The sequence below is a fragment of the Arabidopsis thaliana genome, chromosome 3, assembly GCF_000001735.4.
Source record: "Arabidopsis thaliana chromosome 3, partial sequence".
Taxonomy (NCBI): Eukaryota; Viridiplantae; Streptophyta; class Magnoliopsida; order Brassicales; family Brassicaceae; genus Arabidopsis; species Arabidopsis thaliana.
Window position 1 is genome coordinate 11,564,463 of NC_003074.8, and position 22,534 is coordinate 11,586,996.

Sequence of the window (22,534 nt, forward strand, 5' to 3'; positions counted from 1 at the left end):
GGCTCGAAGAGAAATGACTCGATTTAGGGTTTTCAACACAATAGAAGTCGCATAATAGTCGCATAATTGTCGCATATTCATTTGGGTTTGGGCCTCGAAATTTTGAAGCCCAACTAATCAAAAAAGTATCGTTGAATAGTCGTAATTTTGTCGCCAATTATACTGGGTTTGGGTTTCAAAATTTCAAAGCCCAACAAATCAAAACTTGTCGGAACATAGTCGCATCTTTGTCATAAAATATTACTGGGTTTGGGCTTCAACATTTAGAAGCCCAAAATACCAAACATCTGTCGGCCAATAGTCGCAATATTGTCGCCGATAATAATGGGTTTAGGCCCCGAAATTAAGAAGCCCACAAAACAAACTTGTCTCGGTATTTAGTCGCAATATAGACGCCTATACTAATGGGTTTGGGCCTCGAAATTTTAAAGCCCAACATATCAAACAGGTGTCGCATAATAGTCGTCGTTTTGTCGCCGGTTTTAATGGGTTTGGATTTCAACGTTTAGAAGCCCAATAAAACTTATCTTCGTCGCTCATTAGTCGCATAATAGTCACTTTTAAATTGATATAATTATAAATGTGAAGAAATATTTGTATATCATAAAAAAGTTCAATGATATTATGAAACAAAATTCATTCTAATATTTATTCAAATAATTATACATATATTAACACAGTTATACATCTTCATCTTCTACTTCATCTTCGTCCGAGGACGATAAATTACATCGGAATTCGTCTTCTGGTTCAGCATCCCCGACATCGTAATTAAGGATTATTGGGTTTAAGTTGGCTACCGGAGTTTCAAGAACAGGATCTTCAATTATAGTGAGCAAAACATCATCATCATTTTCTGTTTGCAAAAGAGTTGGATCATTGTTTTCATATTCTCCAGAAATGTTTCCCCTCGGATTGACTTTTAGAACATTGAGCCAAATGTTCTTTGGTTTCTTCATATATGGATACGGAATATAACAAACTTGATCTGCTTGAGATCCTGTATACATATATCAAAGATAGATTATTAATAATTAAAAAAAAAACGTATTTTGGACTTAAGAATAATTACGTACCAAGAATAAATGGCTCGTATTTATTGTATTTCCTCGTAGATAGAATGTCTACAACGCCACTATGGCTTCGTCGAGTGCCTCTCCCGATCTTTGGGTCATACCACTTACACTTAAAAAGTGTGATCCTCAAATTGACGATACCCTCATACTCGAGTTCTATAATATCAGTTAAGATACCGTAGAAATCCGCTTCATCAGATGAATCAGCGTAATTTTCACCTTTAACACAGACCCCATAGTTACATGTCTTTCGTCCAGCGCCGTGATTTTGCGTATGAAACAAATATCCTCTTGTGAAATACATTGGCCAAGTTTTAACCTTGTTCAAAGGTCCTTGCACAATCTCTTGAACCCAAGTAGGAAATGGAGAAGTAGTGTTCCAGTATGTTACCTACATAATAGATAAACAATATCAATTAGTATATATTAAATGATCACCTTTCGAATGAACCAAAATTGATATAGACTTACATATTCTTTAACCCATAAATGATATTCTTCCGCTCTTCTCGCGTAGAGTTCTTTTTTGGGCAAGCATGGATATTTGGCAGAAAGATAATCTTCGAACATACTATATTTACAAACGAGGAAAATTATCAAAGTGATCTTAGTAAAAATTTACAAACAACGAGTGATTAAAAATACCTCTCAAATGGTTTAAAATAGTCACAATTTCTTAAAACATATGCATGTGCGCTTTGGTAGTCTTTCTCTGAAAGCCAATCTACATGCATTTCACCACTTGGACGGCCGACGTGCATAAATATATTAGGTACTCCAGGGACATGATATACAGGAACTTTACCTTCATTGAATCTTGTTAACCTGATCCATGTAAGTGAATTAATATCGAAGAATATCTAATCGTTAAATAATTAAATATATTTACCTTGATTTTGTTTGAATATGATCGGCAAAGTAGTGCTCTGAAAAATAAGCAATCTCGTCATTGATATATGACTCAACAATTGAACCTGCAGCATATCTTTTGTTCTTTGCTTTTCCTTTCAACTTTTTGAAAAACCTCTCGAATGGGTACATCCACCTATATTGGACTGGGCCACCCAATTCAGCTTCGTATGGGAGATGGATAGGTAAGTGTTCCATAACATCAAAAAATGATGGTGGAAAGATCCTTTCCAAATTACAGATGATTAAAACTATGTTCTGTTTGAGAATTTGAACGCGACTTGTCTGTAAAGTTCTCGAACATAGATCTCGGAAAAATGCTCCAATTCCTAAAATATATGTGCAAGTTAAATGATTAGATTAAAAAAATGTTGGAAAAAAATATAGTAAGTATATATTGTACCTGATAGTGCAAGGTGGACATTCCGGTCAAGCAGTTCAGCAAAGATAAATGGAAGTAGTCGCTCCATAAATACATGACAATCATGACTTTTCATGCCTGAAAACTTTTCATTATCCAGATCTATACAACTAGCCAAATCTGAAGAATAACCATCTGGAAATCTAATATAATATTTCACACATTGTAATAAACTCTGTTTGGCTTCTTCTGTCAATGTATACGCTAGAAATGGAGCTTTGCCACTACTATCAATATGTAAGCCTGGGCGTGAACAAAATTTCTCAATATCCAATCTTGACATGATATTATCTTTTGATTTACCCTTAACTCTCATGAGAGTGTTCATGATGTTGTCAAGAAAATTCTTCTCTGTATGCATCACATCAATATTATGTCGAAGATTGAGGTCTTTCCAGTAAGACAACTCCCACAAGATGCTTTCCTTGTGCCAATTATGTTTCTTCCCATAGCCTCGCATCTTCTTTTCATGACCGTTCCCACCAACATCCTTCGTTTTTGGTGGATTTACACTAGCCAACCTCTCGTAATAAACTTGCTCCCCTGTCAAAGACTCAGGTGGATATTCGCTAGAAGCATCTCTTCCTTTCAGAAAGTCTTTTCTGTTCCTACGGGATGGATGACCATGAGGAAAAAATCTACGGTGACAATCAAACCAGCATGTCTTCCGTCCATTGGGTAGATAAAAAGACTTTGTACTTTCCATGCAAACAGGACAAGACAATTTACCATGAGTAGTCCATCCTGATAACATGCTATACGCCGGAAAGTCGCTAATCGTCCACAGTAGTACTGCTTTTAGATTAAAATTCTGACTCAATGAAACATCGTACGCATCGACTCCAGTAGACCACAACTCTTTTAACTCCTCAATAAGAGGTTGGAGGAAGACATCAAGACTAGCTCGAGGATGATTTGGACCAGAATTCAGAATGGTAAGAAATAAGTACTCTGTATTCATGCACATACCAGGGGGTAAATTATAAAGAGTTAGGATCACAGGCCACAATGAATGATTACGAGACATGCCAAATGGATTGAACCCATCAGTACACAACCCGAGATAAACGTTACGGGGTTCTTCCGCAAACTGGGGATGTAACCCTAGGAAATATCTCCACTCTGCTGCATCTGAAGGATGATTCATTTCTCCCTCCTTTGATTGGTGCTCAGCATGCCATCGCATTGCCGCTGCTGTCTTATGGCTCTGATACATTCTCTTCAACCGGTCCCCAATAGGTAGATACCACATACGACTATATGGTACTTTGGTTCTTCGACGGTCGTCCTTAGGCTTCCATCTTTTCGCACAACAAAATCGACATTGATCTTCTTTTTCGTCTTCTTTCCAAAATAGCATACAATTGTTCTGACAAACATCAATCGTATGATATGGAAGTCCTAAATTGCGCATTAACTTCTCGGTCTGGTAATGTGAAGTGGTTGTCTGGTTTCCTTCTGGTAAAAAATCTGTAAACATTTCGCAAACGGAGTCCACCAACTTTTCACTCATATTATACTCCGCCTTGTTGTGCATGAGTCGAGATGCTAAGGATAATTGCGACTGCCCTTCACGACAACCATTGTACAAAGGATTATTTGCACCTTCTAACAAGTCGTAGAACTTATTTGAATGGTTACGGACCGGTTCTTCCACATTCTGATAACTATCATCATGACGATAGTTATCATCATACCCCACATTAAAATTAAATGCATCGTTCACCATATCCACATATGGATCTTCTACAATATTACCCACTTCTTCATGATTCTCACTAAAATAAGTCCTATTCGTGTAACTCGTTCCTATATCCATATTCATTTCTTCTCCATGCTTATACCAAACATAATAATCAGGCATAAATCCATGACTAAACAAATGACTACTAACTCTTCTACCCGAGATGATGTGTTTTTCATTCTTGCATACACTACAAGGACAATGAAATTTACCTCGACTACTCTGTACTATTGGCTGACTATTAGCGAATGTCATGAATTGCTCAACTCCTGCGACGTATTCGGCTGACAAATTCCCCGTCACTTCATCAAATCTCTTGTACATCCAATCTCGATAGAAACCGCCAGTACCGCCATAATTGTAGTTTCCCGCCATTATACAATAAAGTAACTAATATTTTTTTTTCTCTTTGATGTTGTTGTTGTTTTGATTTGTTGGTGAAAGAAGAGTTGCGTGAACGTTTATTATATAGGCCAATTTTTGTGACTAATTTACGACTACAACTAAATAATTAGGTGTACCTACTTACCAATGTGAAACACGTTTTCCATCTACTTTATACGACTATGGTGCGACGTTTCTACGACTACAGGCTGACTAAGACGTCTAATCGTCCTGTAGTCGCCAAATTAGCGACTAAATAAAATAGACGGTAGAATAGTCGTTAATTAGCGACTAAGCAACGACAAAATTATCCCTTCAATAATATAATCGTCAAATAGTCGTTACTTGCCGACTCTTTGCCGACTGCATACGATAGTCGTAAAACAACGACTATGTAACTACAATTTTTCGTGTTGTCGCATGCGAGTCGTAAATCCGTCGTCAAATAGTCGTATAATGTTACGACTACGTTTGTTGTCGCTGATTGTAGTCGTCGTTTACCTGTTTTCTTGTAGTGATAATCCTTAACTAGTTCCGAGGCTAACAACAAATTCTCCATTATAAGCCGATCTTTGATGAATACAGACTGGTTATTCACTACAGGAAAATGGGTTTTTAATAGCACAGAAATATAGCGTTTTATGTCAATATGCTATCATTGATAGAAGGATAAAATAAAGATAACGTCTCCAAAAATGAAATGCTATGATAGCTTTACTCACTAAAAATTATTTTCACGTGTTAAGTAAAAAAAAGGTTAAGTCCACATTCAGTCTTCTCTCTCACTGTTCAACTCGACAATTCCTCTCTCTCACTGTTCTTCAAAAAAATTTCTTTCAATCGTCGAATTGTTCTGTCTGTTTTTCAAAACGATTATTGTTCTGTCTCTTTTCCAAAATGGTTATTGTTCTTCGGTAGCTCATAGCTCGATTGGTCTTCGATAATTCACTCTCTCACAAAGCCCAGAAATATCTGATAAAGGTATTTTAATCTGTTCAATTCAATATCTGATAGAGGTTTGATTTCAATTTTGATTTCATTTCAATTTGGGGATTTTGATTTGGGGATTTTAGGGGTTTTAGGGTTTCGTTTCGATTTGGGGATTTTAGGGTTTTGTTTTGATTTTAGGGATTTCGATTTAGGGATTTCGATTAAGTGATTAATTGTTTTTCGTTTTGGTTTATTTTAATTTTAGGTCCTCGTTTCAATTTGGGGATTTCGATTTTAGGGTTCTTTAGTTAGATTTAGATTTGGTTTTCAATTTGGGGATTTCGTGTTTTGGCTTTTAGTTTGATGAAAACTAATAGTCATTTTCTTTATGCAGATTATTGTTTCAGAATCTACAAGAGCTTAAGAGGTAGCAGATTCTTATCTATTTCTATATTTTTTGGTTTATTTGTTGTGAGATGAGTGTTTGATAAATGAAATTATTGTCACGCATGTCTGAGTAATCCGTGGTTGAGCTCTGGTGTTATAACATGGAAAAGGCTTGGGTATGGCTTCCAAGGTATGAATTTTCTGGTTATCAATTAGCTAGTGTTTTATTTCAACTTTGTTTCTTCTTATTGATATTTTGCCTTGTTTATTTACATGAAGGGCTAGCATTGAATATGAGAAAGGTGCTACCGTTTTTGTGAATGAATCAGCACAAAAATTGGGTAATCCTGAAGAATTATTGTGTCCATGCATTGACTGTCGGAATGTTTGCCATCATCTATTAGAAATCGTGTTAGAGCATCTGGTGATTAGAGGGATGGATGAGAAATATAAGATTAAGGCATGTTGGAATAACCATGGAGAGAGAAGGGAACATAACATGGCTAGTGTTGAATCTTCAGAGAATGATGCTTATGACTTGATTAGGACTGCATTTTTCAGTGGTGGAGAAAAGCAGCAAATTCAGAATGACAATGATGCTTATGATGAAGAACTAAGCAAAGAAGAAGCTGAGTTTAGAGAGAAGTTATTGGAAGCTGAAACTCCTCTATACTTGACAAGTTCTAAGTATACCAAGGTGGTTGCAATAATGGCTCTCTATCGCATCAAGGTGAAAAGTGGTATGTCTGAAAACTATTTTGATCAGTTGCTTACAGTTGTTCACGATATGCTTCCTGTGGAGAATGTTCTTCCCAAGTCAACTGCTGAGATAAAGAAGTTCTTGAAGGTTTTCGGTTTTGGTTACGATATGATTCATGCCTGTAAGAATGACTACATTCTTTATCGTAAGCAGTATGAGGAGTTAGTTAGCTGCCCGCGATGTAGTGCTTCACGATGGGAGAAGGATAACCACACAGGAGAAGAAAATAAAGGGGTTCCAGCAGAAGTCTTAAGATATTTCCCTATCAAGGACAGATTCAAGAGACTTTTCAGATCGAAAAGGATTACTGAAGAGTTGCGGTGGCATTCCAGCAATGGTAGTGTAGATGGGACAATGAGACACCCAGTTGACTCGCTCACTTGGGAAAAAGTGAAGGAGAAATGGCCTGAGTTTGATGGTGATCCTAGGAACCTTCGTTTATGCCTTTCTACAGATGGGATGAACCCATTCTCAATGCAGAATACTAAGTACAGTGTATGGCCAGTTATGTTAGTTAACTATAACAAGGCTCCTACCAAGTGTATGAAGTCAGAGAACATCATGTTGACCATGCTCATCCCTGGACCAACAGCCCCCAGTAACAACATCGACGTCTACTTACAACCTTTGGTAGATGATTTACTTGATCTGTGGAATGATGGTATTCAAGTTTATGACTCCTTTATGTAAGAGACTTTTACACTTAGAGCAATGTTACTTTGGACTATCAGTGACTATCCGGCTTTAGGGACTCTCGCTGGTTGTAAGGTCAAAGGGAAACAAGCATGTAATGTCTGTGGTAAAGATACACCACATAGGTGGTTGAAGTTTAGTCGGAAACATGTTTACTTAGGCAATAGAAAGCGTCTCCGACCTGGGCATCCTTATAGACGTCGAAAAGCTTGGTTTAATAACACGGTTGAGAATGGAACTACAAATAGAATTCATAGTGGAGTTGATATTCTAGAGACATTAAAGGACTTTCGCAATGATTTTGGGAGACCGCTGGATAAGAGAAGTAAGAGAAGCAGAACTGATTTGGATGAAGAGGGTGTTAATTCAGATGAAGAAGCAGAAGAAGATAGTGATAAGTGGCGTTGGAAGAAACGTTCTATCTTGTTTGACTTACCATATTGGAAGGTTAGTGTGTCTTCTAAACTGTATTACAAGTATATGTAGTATGGATTTGTCTAACTTTGATTTTTTCATTGCTCAGGATATGCCTGTGAGACACAATATAGATGTGATGCATGTGGAAAAGAACATATCTGATGCAATGTTGTCAACTTTGATGCAAAGTGTTAAATCAAAAGACGGTTTGAAATCACGAAAGGATTTAGAAGACATAGGGATTAGAAAACACTTATATGCAATCACACGTGGAAAGAGAACTTACCTGCCTCCTGCCGCTTATTGGCTATCAAAGTTAGAGAAGAAGTTGTTCTGCAATAGGTTAGCAAAATTTAGGGGTCCTGACGGATATTGTGCTAATATCTCAAACTGTGTATCAGTTGAGCCTCTTGGAATTGGTGGGTTAAAATCACATGATCATCACGTCCTTATGCAGAATCTACTTTCAGTTGCTTTGAGAGGCTTGTTGCTCAGAGGACCTCGAGTTGTTGTCGCTCGTTTATGCTTTTACTTCAATAGATTATGTCAGCGTGTGATTGATCCAGAGAAAATACTAGCCTTAGAGTCTGAAGTTGTGGATACAATGTGTCAACTAGAACGGTTCTTTCCTCCTTCCATGTTTGACATAATGTTTCACCTGCCCATACATCTAGGGAGGGAAGCACGAATGGGTGGGCCAGTACATTTTCGCTCGATGTACCCATTTGAGAGGTACTTCTACTTCTAACTCTCTAATTATGTGATATGTTGTTAGTTAGCTTTATTGAAATCTTCAGACTCTAAGGCTAGTATTTTCTCTTATGATGTAGGTACATGAAAAAATTGAAATCTTATGTTAAGAACTATGCAAGACCAGAAGCGTGTATTGCAGAGGGCTATTTGGCTGGAGAATGTGTTGCATTTTGCACAGAGTTCCTACGCAACTCGTTACCATATGAAGAATCAGTTAATCGCAATGAAGATATTGAGACAAATGAGAATGTGCTTGGAGGTCGTCCATTATATAAGGGTACAAATGTTACACTAATAGAGAAAGAAAGAGAGATAACACATCGATATGTTCTAATGAACATGGCTGTGACTGAACCTTATATTGAGTAAGAGCACTGAATCTCCTGTATATATCTTTATTCATCGAGTATGATCTTTACATTAAGTTTTGTCTTTTTTCAGTATGCATTTGGAAGAATTACAAGAATTTGATGATAGTTGTGCAAGAAACGAAACTCTAGTGTTCAAGTTACACAACAAAAGATTTGCAAAGTGGATTAAAAATAAGGTATGAGTTCATCACTTACAAATATGATATTGTTTCTCTGTAATGATGTATTGAGTATTGTCTGTTTTTATTAGATCCCTTCAAACTCAAAGGATCATTCAATGAAGCTAAGGCGGATAGCACTTGGACCAAGACTAATTGCTCAGACTTACAAGGGGTTTATCGTAAATGGGCATAGGTTCCACACCGATGATGTAAAGCGAAAGACTCAGAATAGTGGAGTCACATATGAAGCCTTTAGTATGCGTAGATCAAGTGCACGTGATAGTAGGCACCAAGCTGACATAGTTACATATTATGGAGTCATAAAGGAGATTTTATTGCTTGACTACCATATGTTCCAAATACCTATTTTCAAGTGCAATTGGGCCCATAAAGGTCATGGTGTGAGAGAAGAAGAAGGATTCACGCTTGTGAACCTCCACTTGAGCCAAGCAGCATTTGTAAAAGATCCTTACATTATGCCATCCCAAGCGAGACAAGTGTTTTACTCTAGAGAGGATGATTTGAGTCAGTGGTATGTGGTAATGAGAGCGCCACCAAGAGGTTATCATGAGTTAGAGACTGAAGAGGAGTTTAATAGTGCACCATTTTCAGTCCAACCAATTGATGATTCAGGAAATCAATCTGATGATGACAGTTTTTGTGCTAGGGCAGATTGTGAAGGGGTTACAGTAGTGGATTAATGTATGATTTATTGTTAAGAATACATGTTTAACTTTGGAGATTTGATGGTTTTTCAGGTTATCTGAAATGGCTAAGAAAGGTGAACTGAACCCACGCCGTAGTAAGCGTCAAAAGGGACTAGATGCGAGTCCTGTCATATCATCCTTGAAGAAGAAAAAGAAGCAACAAAAGGAAGTGCTTATTCCTGTGATAGAAGAAAGCAGCAAGGAGACGACTTTTAATGATGAAGATGGAGTTCAAGTAGAGTTTGAGGAAGTAACCCAAGCTTCTCGTGGTGCTGATTCATTGGATAAAAATGAAGAAGCTGATGACCAAGAAGTTGAGAGAACAGACCCTATTGAAGAAGATTTGGAGCCTCCTGCTCAAGAAGAAGATTTTGGCCAGCCTTCCACTGAAAGGCTTACAACTGCGACTGCTGAAACATCAACACAAGTGTCAGTGACCAAGAAAAACAGACTAAGAGGACCCACAAAGCTGCGAAGAGTGGCCAAAAGTGCACAAGACAAAGTTGATGTCGAATTTACAGAATTGGGAGAATTTGTGGGATCTGGTTCAGTTAAACTTTCATCATTTCTTGGAGCACTTGTGAGAGAGTACGTCCCTATTATTCTGGATGATTGGAGGCAGCTAGATGATATAATAAGGGACACACTATGCGAGGAAATTCAGGTAAGTGTATTGATCATCTTATTACATTTACTTGAAAAACTAATTAAGTAAAGAATAGTGATTTTCTATACATTTGTATACTAATGTAGGGGAGGTTCAATGTGGACCAAGAATTGCAAAGAAGAGAAATTTTCAAACATATGGGTTGTTTGTTTAGGGCTTCTAAATCCAACCTTCTGGCGAAAGTGAGAGTTGCTAAATGGTTTTAATCATAGGAAGTAAGAGATAAAGTCTCAGATACACCACATTCAATTCTTTTACTTGTAGAAAAAAGAGAGTTCAGACCCCTCGCAGGTGACAAGGAGTAAAGTTTGGGTTGCAGGACACACGCATTCTGATGGAAGACCAGTCAAGGCCGAATTTGTCGAGACCATTGTAAGTAATATCTAATTTCTTGTGGTTTACTCTGATATTATCTAAAGCTAGCTACTTATACCTGTTTGATTACATATTTGAATGCAGGAAAAAATAAAATCTTTTTTTTGAAAGAATGTAAAATTGTATTCAGTCAAAAACCTTTTTACAAAAGATGTAACAGTGTGTGTAAAAGTTTAGAATATAAGCTGAAGATACAATAGCTGAAAGAAAAGACTAGAGAGGTTGTAGAGGATGAAGGGGTCGAGTGGAGAACCAAAGCTGCAGGCAAGTGTTGTAGCTGTGATCTCCTGTATCTCGGATTGAGCTGATTCGATTACGAACTGTTTTGTCAATGAGCTTGATGAGCCTATTCGGTGGTGAGCTAAGTTCACCATGACGTCTAGCATTCCTTTCTCGCCAAATGTGGTAGATTGTGGCTTGAAAGGATTGTAGATTGTGGAAAAAATAAAATCAATAGAGAGTGAAATGGATTTCACATCCACTAGTGTTAAAGAAGATGTTGTGACTCAAGTACTAGGAAAAGACAAACCTGGGAGAGTTAGAGGGTTGGGCAGAGGGGCTACATTAACCTAGCTGGCATTTTTGCAAGTTAGAGACTCACATGTGCATAAATTTGAAGCTACTCAAGAACTATTATTGAGCAAGGTTGAAGACTTACAGAATGTTGTTAAAAAAATGGCTAGTAATAAGGTATGTACTCAGACGCCCTTGTTTACTGTTATGATCTATGTTAGTTAACTTCTATGTGATATTTTAGTCTTCTAACAATTTTATTTCTCAGCCACCTTGTGATACTCAATCCAGATCTGAAGCAACCAATTTTACAGTAGGCGTCAAATGTCAAATTCTTGATTTGGAATCTGAAGATGATATTGTTATTGCTGAAGGAGAGTTGTGTTCTACTGAACCAGCATATAAGATTCGTCGTGTACCACTAGGACCTAACGCAGCTGCTATTGTAGTCAAAACGGTATTTGATAAACAAGCTTCTGTTTGGAGGCCTATACCAAACATCGTCTTCATTGGACAAGCGTTGGGAGCCAAAATTGCATGGCCAGAGAATAAGTTGATTTTGGACAATGATGACTTCACAAGTTGGAGCACAACTGCAAACAAGAACATTGATGATGCATATACGGTAATTGTTTAGAGGCTTGTTATCAACTTATCCAAATTATAGAAACTTACTCTTTAGCTAGGTTGGTAATACATTTGCCTGAAATGTAGGAACAAGAGAGGGTTCGTATTATTGATTGGACTGTGGATGAGGTTTATGCTGAAGGTAAACTGTGTTCAATTGATCCAAATGAACTCTTGAACGAAGTACCTATTGGTCGCAATTAATGCAATTGTGGAGATTGATTTGGTGGTTAAAGAAAGTGCCTTTTTGTGGAGACCAATTGCTGAGATGTCAGTCATGGGTGATGCACTTAATAAGAAAATCGTTTGGGCTTAGCCAAAGATACAGTTTGTTAATAACGCAATGCCGCCTTCTTAAAAAGTAACAAGATCAACACGTTCGGTAAGATTCAAGAACCTTTATTTTGTAGTATGATTTGATTTGTTGTTCATATACTGGAATTCTGATGGATATACTTTTGAATTTTCAATTGTTAGAATGGTAGTATCAACACTAGTAGCAGTAAAGGTGAAAAGAAGAAATGTTTATTGTTAGATATCGATAAAACTGAGAAGGTAGTTGCAACTGGTCGAGTTTCTTCAACAAATCCAGAAGATTTAGTACATTTCGAACGCCTAGGATTGAATGCTAGCATCGTGTGGGTAGAATCTGAGAAGATTGGAGATGCTAAATTCTGGAGACCAAATTCTGAGATTATGTGCATTGGCGATGCAGTAGGCCTTACTGTACCTTGGCCTAATGATAGACTCATTTTGATATGATCTATGTTATGCATGTGTTTGTTTGATACTGCTGTGAACTTGGGTTATTGACAGATTTGATATTGTGTAATATTGTGTAATATTGATGTGAACTTGTTGTATGATTGACAATATTAATTAAAAGTTGATTTATGGTTTTCTTACATTATATTGATATTGATTATATATGTAAACAACAACATAAATGAAAGCAGACAATGATTTTGTGACATGCTTAAATTAAATTTATAAATAGCATATAATAAACGCTGTTATAATTTAAACAATAACACAACATACCCGCTATTATATTAAAAACAATAGCAGATGATATGCGCTATTGTACACAAAACAATAACATAAAACACCCGCTATTATAATGTACACTATAACAAATGATATCCGCTATTGTATTAACACTTTTAATAGCGTCGCTAAAAACCGCTATGAAAACTTGGCAAGCTATCGTAGCGGGCGATAACATATCGTTTTTATTTTCGCTATAGTAACGATAAATAGCGTTTTTCGTCTTCTATTAAAAACCTATTTTCCTGTAGTGATTGCAACTTATTGCATCTCTGTTTTGTCGAAAGTGAGGACAATATTTTTCCAAGAATTTCATCTGTAAGACAACTTATAGCTTGTGTCAAATCTTTTGGCATCCATTGCCTGAAACATGAAGTGATGGGTCCTGTGATTCAACTACTAGATTAACCAACCGAAAGCGATTGCTCTAGAAAGTTGAATACTTCTATAAATACCCTATAGAAGAAACTCAAAACTGCTTGAATAGTAAAGAACGTGGGCAATTATAATAACTAGAGAAGGAACAAATATGAAAGTTCTATTGATATAGAGAGACTGAGAGAGAGACGAACTGTTCCTGTGGAGGACGTCGAAGAGAGAGAGAGACGGAGAGAACGATGATTACCATAATTTAGGTTTAGGGTTTCCAAAAAAAAAATTAAACACTAATTCCAAAATGACAAGAGAAAAATCGTTTAAAAGAACTTGCTAATTATCAATATCCCATATGAAAAATTAATTGAACCTAATCAAACTAAATTAACCATACCATACGAATTGAACCAAAACGGTTCGAACATACCTGAAATAATTTTGGTTAAAGTTCAATTTACTAGAATCGTATAACTCTAAGGGCACAATTATCAGAATCCCAGTCTCTACATATTCTCTTACAAGTATCTTCATATTAGTCACCTTGACTACTCTACAGATTCGTGCATTAATGTCTCTTTCACGTTAAAAAAATCTTGGGAAAAGAAAGCAAAAGAGTAATTTTGACCGTCTAGCTCTCTAGTCTCTATATAACCCCAATCGTTAACAGAATGAAGATAAACTTAAAAACATGGCATCACAAACCAACAAAGAGCTTTTCGTGGGTGGACTTGCAAGGATTTTGAAAGAACAGCGACAAGTCGATGTCCGGCTGAAGGCAGGGGACAGCGATCAGAAGGGTGTATCTATATCTGCTCATAAGCTTGTTCTGGTCTCTTCCTCTTTCCTTATTATTTTTTCATCATCATATGATTCTTAAAAAAACATTTACGAAACGTTCTTTACTCGTACTGAATTTCATTGTGAATGTTATGGAATGTTTTATAGTCTGCAAGATCTGAGGTGTTTAAGATGATATTGGAAACAGAAGAGATCAAGGCTACAACTACGCTAGACACAATCACTCTCTCAGAGCTAAAACACACAGAGTTAGTGGCTTTGGTTGAGTGATAAGTACCAAAATGGCTTATCAAGATATGTAACAGAAAGAGATGAGATAATAGAAGAAATAGGTTGAGATGCAGAAGAATTTCAGAGAAGGAGAAGGAAGATGAAGAAGATAAACATTCTTAAGATTATAATCAATAAGTGTTTTTCAATGACTAAAGAAGAGTTTAAATAAAAGACATTACTAAAGTAAACATGCCAAACACTAAGCCTTATAAAAACCCATAAGGCCCAACTCCTGAACCTATCAATACTCCCTCCTTTGAGAGTCACCTTGTCCTCAAGGTGGAAGAAAGTGAATTCCTTGGACGAGTGTCCTAACTTCGGTTGAGCCTACAGCTGCAACCTTCTTTTTGACACTTGATTCCCACTTATCAACCATCTCCTCAACATGCATTTGTGTAACCTCTTTACCGAATTCAATCATTAGCCTTGAAACCACAGTTTTAAAAGGATGATACAATCCCACAACTTCAAACGGTTCTGCAGTCCTTACCTCCTTTGATATGACCGCCTCTTTAGTCTGTTATGTGTGCACCTTTAACACACACGGAGCGGGTTTGGTCTTTCTCACTCTTGGTTGACATGTTCCGCGTACTTCCAGCTACAACTTCACTGTGTTTCACCCCGGGTTGCCCAAAAAATGATTTCTCATCGTCATTCTCTTTAGTATCCTTCTAAGGTTCCAACCATGAAACTTCTTCCAAGTGTTCTGGACTTAGCTTCAACTCTTGACTTTCAACGCTCTTAACATGTCCACCTTGTATTTCCTTAGCGATTCCTCCACATGTAACCTTACTCTCTCCTTTTAAAGTTACCTTGTCCTCAAGGTAGGAAACAACAAGCATTTCCCCATCGTTATTTCTCTGTTCTTCAATATCCTCTTGCTCATTTTCACTCTTCATCTTTACTTTTGTAGTAACTTGCTCAAGTTCTTCGTGCTCAGCACAAAGAGTGATCCATTGTTGGTTGTGGCTGAAAGAGAAATCTTGATTCTGCCAATTAACCATTGTCTCTCCCAGTTTTGAGAGCCACTCATAACCAAGAATCACATCCACATCAGTCTTGGCCAAGTCTAGCAGAAGGAAATTCTCAGTGATTTCAACTTCTTGAACCCATAATCTAATTCCGAGACAAGTTCCTACGCTTTGTATGCACTGCCTTTGTCCCAATAAAACTGAAGCTTGGTTTGTAATACTCGTGGGTAGTTTGAGACTGAAGGCTAACTCAACTAAGATAAAATTGTCGGTTGCTCCAGAATCTATAGCTACAACGACCTTATGATCTAATATGAAGCCATAGAATCTCATACCTTTGTTCCTGGTTAAATCTATCACTAGTTGCTCCATTCCCTGTCTCAAGGTATAACTATCCTGCTCTAATTCTTCCAGCTCATTTATAACTCCTTTTTTCTTCTTTACCACATCCAGCTTAGCTTGTACCAGGGTAAGGCTCATCAGCTCCGCCTGTCTTGATTGGTAGCTGTTCTCAATGACGACACAATTCCAGAATTTATGAGATTATTACTTTCTTCTAACCATTGTGTTGTATCCATCATTTGTACAATCCCATTCGGTTTCAATTCTCGAACTGCAGTTTGCAAACTAGGTTGCAACCCTTGTAAGAACATCTCCTCGAAGCCTTGTCCTGGTAAGGTAACTGAGCGAAGACAAAGAGCTTCAAACCTTTCTCTGTAATCACGCACTGATCCTTCTTGTTGTATTCCCGAATAATGAGGTTGATGATTTAACTTCATTGTCGTCTTTGTCTCTCGGCCCATCATACACTTAAATTCCTTCCAGCTTGTAGGTGAATTCTTTTTCCAGAGATGCTTTATCCATTGCCTAGTCTCTCCTTCCAAGTTAGCATAAACAATTTGTAACCTCTCATGCTCCGAAATTTTATTCTCACCAAAATAATTCTCAAAGTTATTTAGACAGCTTCTTAGGTTTTTTCCGTGAAAAGCAACGAGGCTCTGTACTAGCTGAAAGTCCTCAGTCCACGGCTCAGTTCCAGACCAACGTCACCACGGACAGCTGCATCACACCTCAAGCTCCGTTAAAGGCAAAAGGGGATGGGATTCTACCCTTACCGCTGCTGGCAGTACCGATCCAAACAATGGATCCGTCTCAGACATCATACGGGTTTAGCCAGAACACCGGTCAGCTAGGATCTCCGGGTAACAACACTGGGTCACCTGGAAGAAGGTCAGATCTATCACAGTATGAAGGACAGAGCCCAGATGACTGGTTATTCAGAATGGAGAAGAGTTTTCTGCAGAACCAGACCTTGGAACATCAAAAGTTGGAGGTAGCTATAACGTGTTTAGTTTCGGTAACAGCTTTAAATTGGTTGAGAGGTGTGCTAATGAGAGGATTGTTCAAAGATTGTAATGATTTTAAGAAAAAAGTTCGAAAATGATTTGGACACAGTCGTTGCGGGTCTGTTGTGTGGCAGTTGTTGAACATCAGACAGAAAGGCTCAGTGGAGGAATTTAGAGAACGGTTTGAAGAATTAATAGTTGAGGTGCCACACATTACTAACGATCTTTTGGAAGGAATTTTCTTAAAGGGAATGAGGAAAAATATAAGAGACCAAGTGATGCGTACACGTCCCTCTAGCATATATGAGATTGTGGAGACAGCATGCCTCATAGAAGAGCAAGAGCAGGAGAAGACGTCTTTCCACTCAAATTACAACTCGAAATCCGTTAGTAGAACAAATTCAGCTCCGGTGCTTCATCGAAGCAACAACAATAGCCCTATCAAGACACAGGATATCATTCAAGCTAGGAGGTCATTTGATGGGGTAAGAGATAACAGGAAACCGGATCAGAGGAACAACGCATGCTACACGTGTGGAGACCGCTATTTTCCAGGACACCGCTGTAAAAATCAGAAGCTCAAATGTTTGGAGTTGGTCGCAACAAGCGAGGCGGGACAGTTACTGGAGGAGGAAGACGAATCTGAGAGTGAAGAAGAACCGGAACCTAAGGTGGAAGGACAGACAATGATGCATCTTTCGTTGAGTTCAATGGCTGGCCTTACTAATGAAAAGTCTATGAGGATGAAAGGATGGATAGCAGGTCAGGAAGTGATCGTGTTGATTGATTCAGGAGCAACTAGTAACTTCATTTCTGAAGAAGTTGCTCAGCGGTGCTCACTAACAGTCACACCAACAAGTGATTTTGGAGTAGCAGTTGGTAATGGTCAGATTATTTCAGGACAAGGCAAAGTTAAGGATGTGCAGCTACACATTCAAGGGGTGGATATTAAGGAGGAGTTTTTTCTGTTTGCTTTGGGAACCACAGATATAGTGCTGGGGTACTCGTGGTTAGCTACCTTGGGAGATACAAGGATCAATTGGGGGCGCCACACTCTGAAATTCAAGGTCAACGAAGAATGGGTGACACTAGTGGGAGACCCAGCCCTCTTGAGACAACAGATATCTCTTCATGCATTGGAAAAAACAGTGAGAAAAGGTGACACATGAGGCGGAAGGAAACAACAGTTTGGGGGTTCAGAAACTTATCAAGGATTACAAGAAGGTTTTCCAGTTACCACAAAGGTTACCTCCATCAAGGAATAGAGAGCATTCCATCACCTTACAACTAGGAAGCTCACCGATCAAGGCTAGACCATATCGGTATTCATTCGCACAAAAGAATGAAATGGAGAAGTTGATCAGAGAGATGCTAGCAGCTGAGATAATCAGACCTAGTATCAGCCCATTCTCAAGTCCTGTACTATTGGTCAAGAAGAAAGACGGAGGCTGGAGATTTTGCGTGGACTACAGGGCATTGAGCAAGGCTACCGTTCCGGACTGATATCCAATCCCAGTGATCGAGGAACTGCTGGATGAGCTACACAGAGCCACGATGTTCTCCAAATTGGACCTTAAATCGGGGTACCATCAGATACGAATGAAGGCTGCAGATGTGGAGAAGACAGCTTTCTGTACTCATGAGGGTCATTACGAGTTCTTGGTCATGCCGTTTGATTTGACCAATGCACCGGCCACCTTTCAGTCAGTAATGAATGAGTTGTTTCGAACCTACCTGCGTCAATTTGTTCTAGTGTTCTTTGACGACATTCTGGTTTATAGCTCAGACGAAGAGACCCACCTTAAACATCTAGAAGCGGTTCTCCAAATTCTACTTCAGAATAAGTTATATGCCAATGAAAAGAAATGTCACTTTGGAAGCACCAGAATCTCTTACTTGGGTCACATGGTAACAGGGAAAGGTGTGTCTGCGGATCCAGCTAAAATTGAAGCTATGGTGAACTGGCCTCAACCAAAGAACATAACTGAGCTGAGGGGGTTCCTGGGACACACTGACTACTACAGAAGGTTTGTAGCAGGTTATGGGAAGATAGCCAAACCCTTAACAGAATTGCTTAAAAAGGGTAAGTTTGAATGGTCTGAAGCAGCTAATAAAGCTTATGAGACACTTAAAGGAGCAGTTATCCAGTTGCCAACCTTAGCATTGCTAGACTTTGCAAAGCCTTTTGTGATTGAAACGGATGCTTCAGGGACGGGAATCGGGGTTGTGCTATCACAAGATAAACGTCCCATAGCGTTTATTAGCCAGGGGTTCTCTAGTAAGGGCAGAATTAAGTCAGTTTACGAGAGAGAGCTGTTGGCCATTGTCTTTGTAGTGGACAAGTGGAAACACTATCTAGCAAGCAAGAAGGTGATTATAAGGACAGATCAGAGGAGTCTCAAACATCTGCTTAACCAGAAAGCTGTGTCAGCTATACAGCAGAGATGGGCATCCAAACTTGTCAGTTTGGATTATGAAATTGAGTACAAACCAGGCGCAGAAAATCGTGTAGCAGACGCTTTGTCCCGACGTCCAGTCACAGAGCAGGTGATGAACATGTTGTTGCTGGCTCCAGCTACTCTGCACAAGATTGAATTACAAGATCAAGTACAAGGCGACCCTAGCCTCAACCTCATCAGAGAAAAGCTTTTAAGTGGACAAGAGTCTGAAAAAGGATACAGTTTGGTGGTTGGCACCTTACATAAAGATGGTAGGATAATGATTCCAACAAATTCTCCTTTTATTCCAAAGTTGTTGGAAAGGTTCCACACTAGTCCCATTGGGGGTCATGAAGGGGTGCTCAAGACACTCAAGAGATTGGCGAGTGAAGTTTATTGGAAGGGAATGAGGAGAGACGTGGTAGAGTTCCTCAGAGGCTGTCAAGTGTGTCAACAAAATAAGTACTCAACCTTGTCACCAGCGGGTCTTCTCACACCGCTACCCATTCCTACTAAGGTATGGTCGAACATTAGCCTTGATTTTATTGATGGGTTACCAAAGTCTGAAGGCTATGATGTGGTGTTAGTAGTGGTAGATAGGCTTAGTAATTATGATCACTTTGTACCGCTGAAGCATCCTTACACAGCCAAGTCTATAGCAGATATTTTCCTTCATGAAATAGTCAGACTTCATGGGTTTCCTGAGAGTATGGTCTCAGATAGGGATAAAATCTTTATCATCAATTTCTGGTCTTCTCTGTTCAAATCACACGGAACATCCCTGGATAAGAGTACATCATATCACCCTCAGACAGATGGCCATACAAAAGTTCTGAATCGTTGCTTAGAGACGTATATTCGTTGCTTTGTTAATGGGAAACCAAAGACTTGGGCTAAGTGGCTAATGTAGGCTGAATACTGGTATAACACATCGTTCCACTCTGCGATTAAGATGACTCCATTTCAGGCTCTGTATGGGAGAGAACCTCCCAAACTCTTGCGATTCGGTGATGTACCCACTGCTAACGCCGGCGTTGAAGAGTTGCTGCAAGAAAGAGACTGACTGGTCACTATGCTGAGAGAGAATCTACAAGCAGCCCAAGCTCGAATGCAGAAGTCAGCTAACAAGCATAGAAGAGAATTGGAATTCTCAGTGGGAACTTGGGTCTATTTAAAACTCAGGCCGTATAGACAGCTTTCTGTAGCTCAACGACGTAATGAGAAGCTATCGCCAAGGTTCTTTGGTCCGTATAAGATTCTGGAACGCATAGGAGCAATGGCATATAAGCTGCAGCTACCAACTGAAAGTTCTATTCATCATGTGTTCCACATATCCCAACTGAGACAGGCGCTTCCAGGTTCAGCACAAGCTCAACCCCTTCGCGATTATGACTTCTAACTTGGAGTGGGCAACAGAACCAGAAGAGGTAATGGAGATCAGAGAGGGCAACACAACAGAAGATACTAAGCTCTTGATTAAGTGGAAGGGTATGCCAGAGTGTGAGAATACATGGGAACCAATGACGGGCATCACGCAACAATTTCCAGATTCTCACCTTGAGGACAAAGTGGCTTTGTTACGGGGGAGTATTGGTAAGGCAGCAACTCAAGCAATGGAGTCAGCAAGAGAAGTCAGAATTCCAAGGAAGAGAGTACCAAAGAAGGTTTATGATCCTAGTGGCTGAAATGAAGCTAAAGGAAGTCAAGGAAATACTCTGTACCATCCAGAGGCTTTGACAATGTCTTTGACAATGTCAAAGAATAAGAATGCCTATAGTTTTCTTATTTAACTTTGTGTCATTTAAGTGTTGTTGTGAGTGAGTGGTTGTAGTTTCTGTAGGGGAACTACTACTTAAGCGGAACTCTATTTTAGGGTTATATTCATCAATGAATTAATCAACTTTCCTTATTACTCTTCTCTCTTATCTTACTCGACTTCTATCCTATACTTCTTCTTCCTTTTCTACTTCTATTCTCTGTTTTCCTTCTTGATAAGTTCACGCTTATCAATTGGCTTAGTGTTTGGCCTGTTTACTTTAGTAATGTCTTTTATTTAAACTCTTCTTTAGTCATTGAAAAACACTTATCGATTAAGAACAAGAAATGTTTATCTTCTTCATCTTCTCTCTTCTTCTTCCTGCCTTTCTCTGAACTCTTCTGAATCTCATCTCTATTTCTTCTGTATCTCACCTCATTTCTGTTACTTCACTTGATAAGCCATTTTGGTACTTGATAATCCAGAATCGAAATTCTTCTGCTGGTGAAACACACGCCAAGTGTTCGACAAAACGCCCAGGCGAGATTTCTGCATTTTTCCTTGGTGTGGGTTCAGATTTGGTCGTGAGACCTTGAGGCAGCTCGTGATGTTCTTGTTTCCTCTTCTCAGGTGGTTCTTCAGTTGCATTCACCGGAAAAAGCGTAGCAAAAATTTCACGAATCCCTTTTCGATACTCCTCTTGTTGAGCTTCAAGCCTTTGGACGATGGAATCTAGCTTTTCCTCCACCTTTTCAACAAATCGATCGAGTGTTGCTTCTAGATCAGAGATTGTGGCGGCTTGATTGGTTTGAGCAGCTTGAGTAGTCTTGAGTTCAACTCTCAATGAAAGCACCAATTGATAAGTACCAAAATGGCTTATCAAGATATGTAACAGAAAGAGATGAGATAATAGAAGAAATAGGTTGAGATGCAGAAGAATTTCAGAAAAGGAAAGGAAGGAGAAAGAAGATGAAGAAGATAAACATTCTTAAGATTATAATCGATAAGTGTTTTTCAATGACTAAAGAAGAGTTTAAATAAAAGACATTACTAAAGTAAACAGGCCAAACACTAAGCCTTATAAAAACCCATATATAAGGCCCAACTTCTGAACCTATCATTGAGTTCATCTACAGTTCCGGATCTAGGCTTTCTACGAAAGGGAGGCAACACGTTAGGTCACTCTATCTTGCAGCCGATAAATATGAGATTCCGCATCTACGTGACCTATGCAGAATCCAACTTATAAAATCTCGTATTCCTTCTAATGCTCTTAACGTCCTTAAGCTTGCTCAAATCCCTTTTGACAAAGACCTCAATGATGCCACCTTGGATTATATCAAAACCAATATAAGTACAATTTCTAGCTCTGATGAGTTCAAGGTTTTCGTTGTCAATCACTCAAATCTTACCGTGGAGATAGTGAAAGGTTCTTTGGGACAGGGGTAGATCGTGTACTATATGTGGGAACTATTGCCAGTTGTGCACTAGATCGTGTAATAATCTATTTCACATCGATGAAACTGAAAAAAAAAAAAGATACAAATATAAACAGATTGCTTGTCATACAAATGTTGGCGAAAATAGTAGAAGAACTCGTGAAAAAGCTTTTTATAGATATTTGTAAATTTTTTA

At 38.6% G+C, this 22,534-nt stretch overlaps 2 protein-coding genes, 1 long non-coding RNA gene and 6 pseudogenes across 9 annotated transcripts; 5 read left to right on the plus strand and 4 right to left on the minus strand.

Annotated features, from left to right (window-relative positions):
* Positions 1–680: 680 nt before the first annotated feature.
* Positions 681–4,525, minus strand: AT3G29732 (annotated as a pseudogene; the record flags this gene model as incomplete). Its single annotated transcript has 1 exon — positions 681–4,525.
* A 1,487-nt stretch (positions 4,526–6,012) lies between these two features.
* On the plus strand, positions 6,013–8,859 carry AT3G29734 (annotated as a pseudogene; the record flags this gene model as incomplete). Its single annotated transcript has 1 exon — positions 6,013–8,859.
* A 236-nt stretch (positions 8,860–9,095) lies between these two features.
* Positions 9,096–10,742, plus strand: AT3G29736 (annotated as a pseudogene; the record flags this gene model as incomplete). The annotated part of the gene is made up of 1 exon: positions 9,096–10,742.
* A 229-nt stretch (positions 10,743–10,971) lies between these two features.
* Positions 10,972–11,178, minus strand: AT3G29738 (annotated as a pseudogene; the record flags this gene model as incomplete). Its single annotated transcript has 1 exon — positions 10,972–11,178.
* A 42-nt stretch (positions 11,179–11,220) lies between these two features.
* On the plus strand, positions 11,221–12,654 carry AT3G29739 (annotated as a pseudogene; the record flags this gene model as incomplete). The annotated part of the gene is made up of 1 exon: positions 11,221–12,654.
* Positions 12,655–14,005: 1,351 nt separating this feature from the next.
* Positions 14,006–14,385, plus strand: AT3G29740 (BTB/POZ domain-containing protein; the record flags this gene model as incomplete). The annotated part of the gene is made up of 2 exons (NM_113897.1): positions 14,006–14,146; positions 14,263–14,385. The coding sequence occupies 2 exons, from the start codon at positions 14,006–14,008 to the stop codon at positions 14,383–14,385; spliced, it is 264 nt and encodes an 87-aa protein (NP_189617.1).
* Positions 14,386–14,662: 277 nt separating this feature from the next.
* AT3G29750 (Eukaryotic aspartyl protease family protein) lies at positions 14,663–16,138 on the minus strand (the record flags this gene model as incomplete). Its single annotated transcript, NM_113898.1, has 4 exons — positions 14,663–14,865; positions 14,921–15,056; positions 15,135–15,869; positions 15,947–16,138. 4 exons carry the CDS (start codon positions 16,136–16,138, stop codon positions 14,663–14,665), a joined length of 1,266 nt encoding a protein of 421 aa, NP_189618.1.
* A 715-nt stretch (positions 16,139–16,853) lies between these two features.
* Positions 16,854–20,789, plus strand: AT3G29755 (annotated as a pseudogene; the record flags this gene model as incomplete). Its single annotated transcript has 1 exon — positions 16,854–20,789.
* A 753-nt stretch (positions 20,790–21,542) lies between these two features.
* On the minus strand, positions 21,543–22,086 carry AT3G05955. The gene has a single exon (NR_141216.1). It is a non-coding gene; the product is annotated as an other RNA (long non-coding RNA).
* Positions 22,087–22,534: the final 448 nt, after the last annotated feature.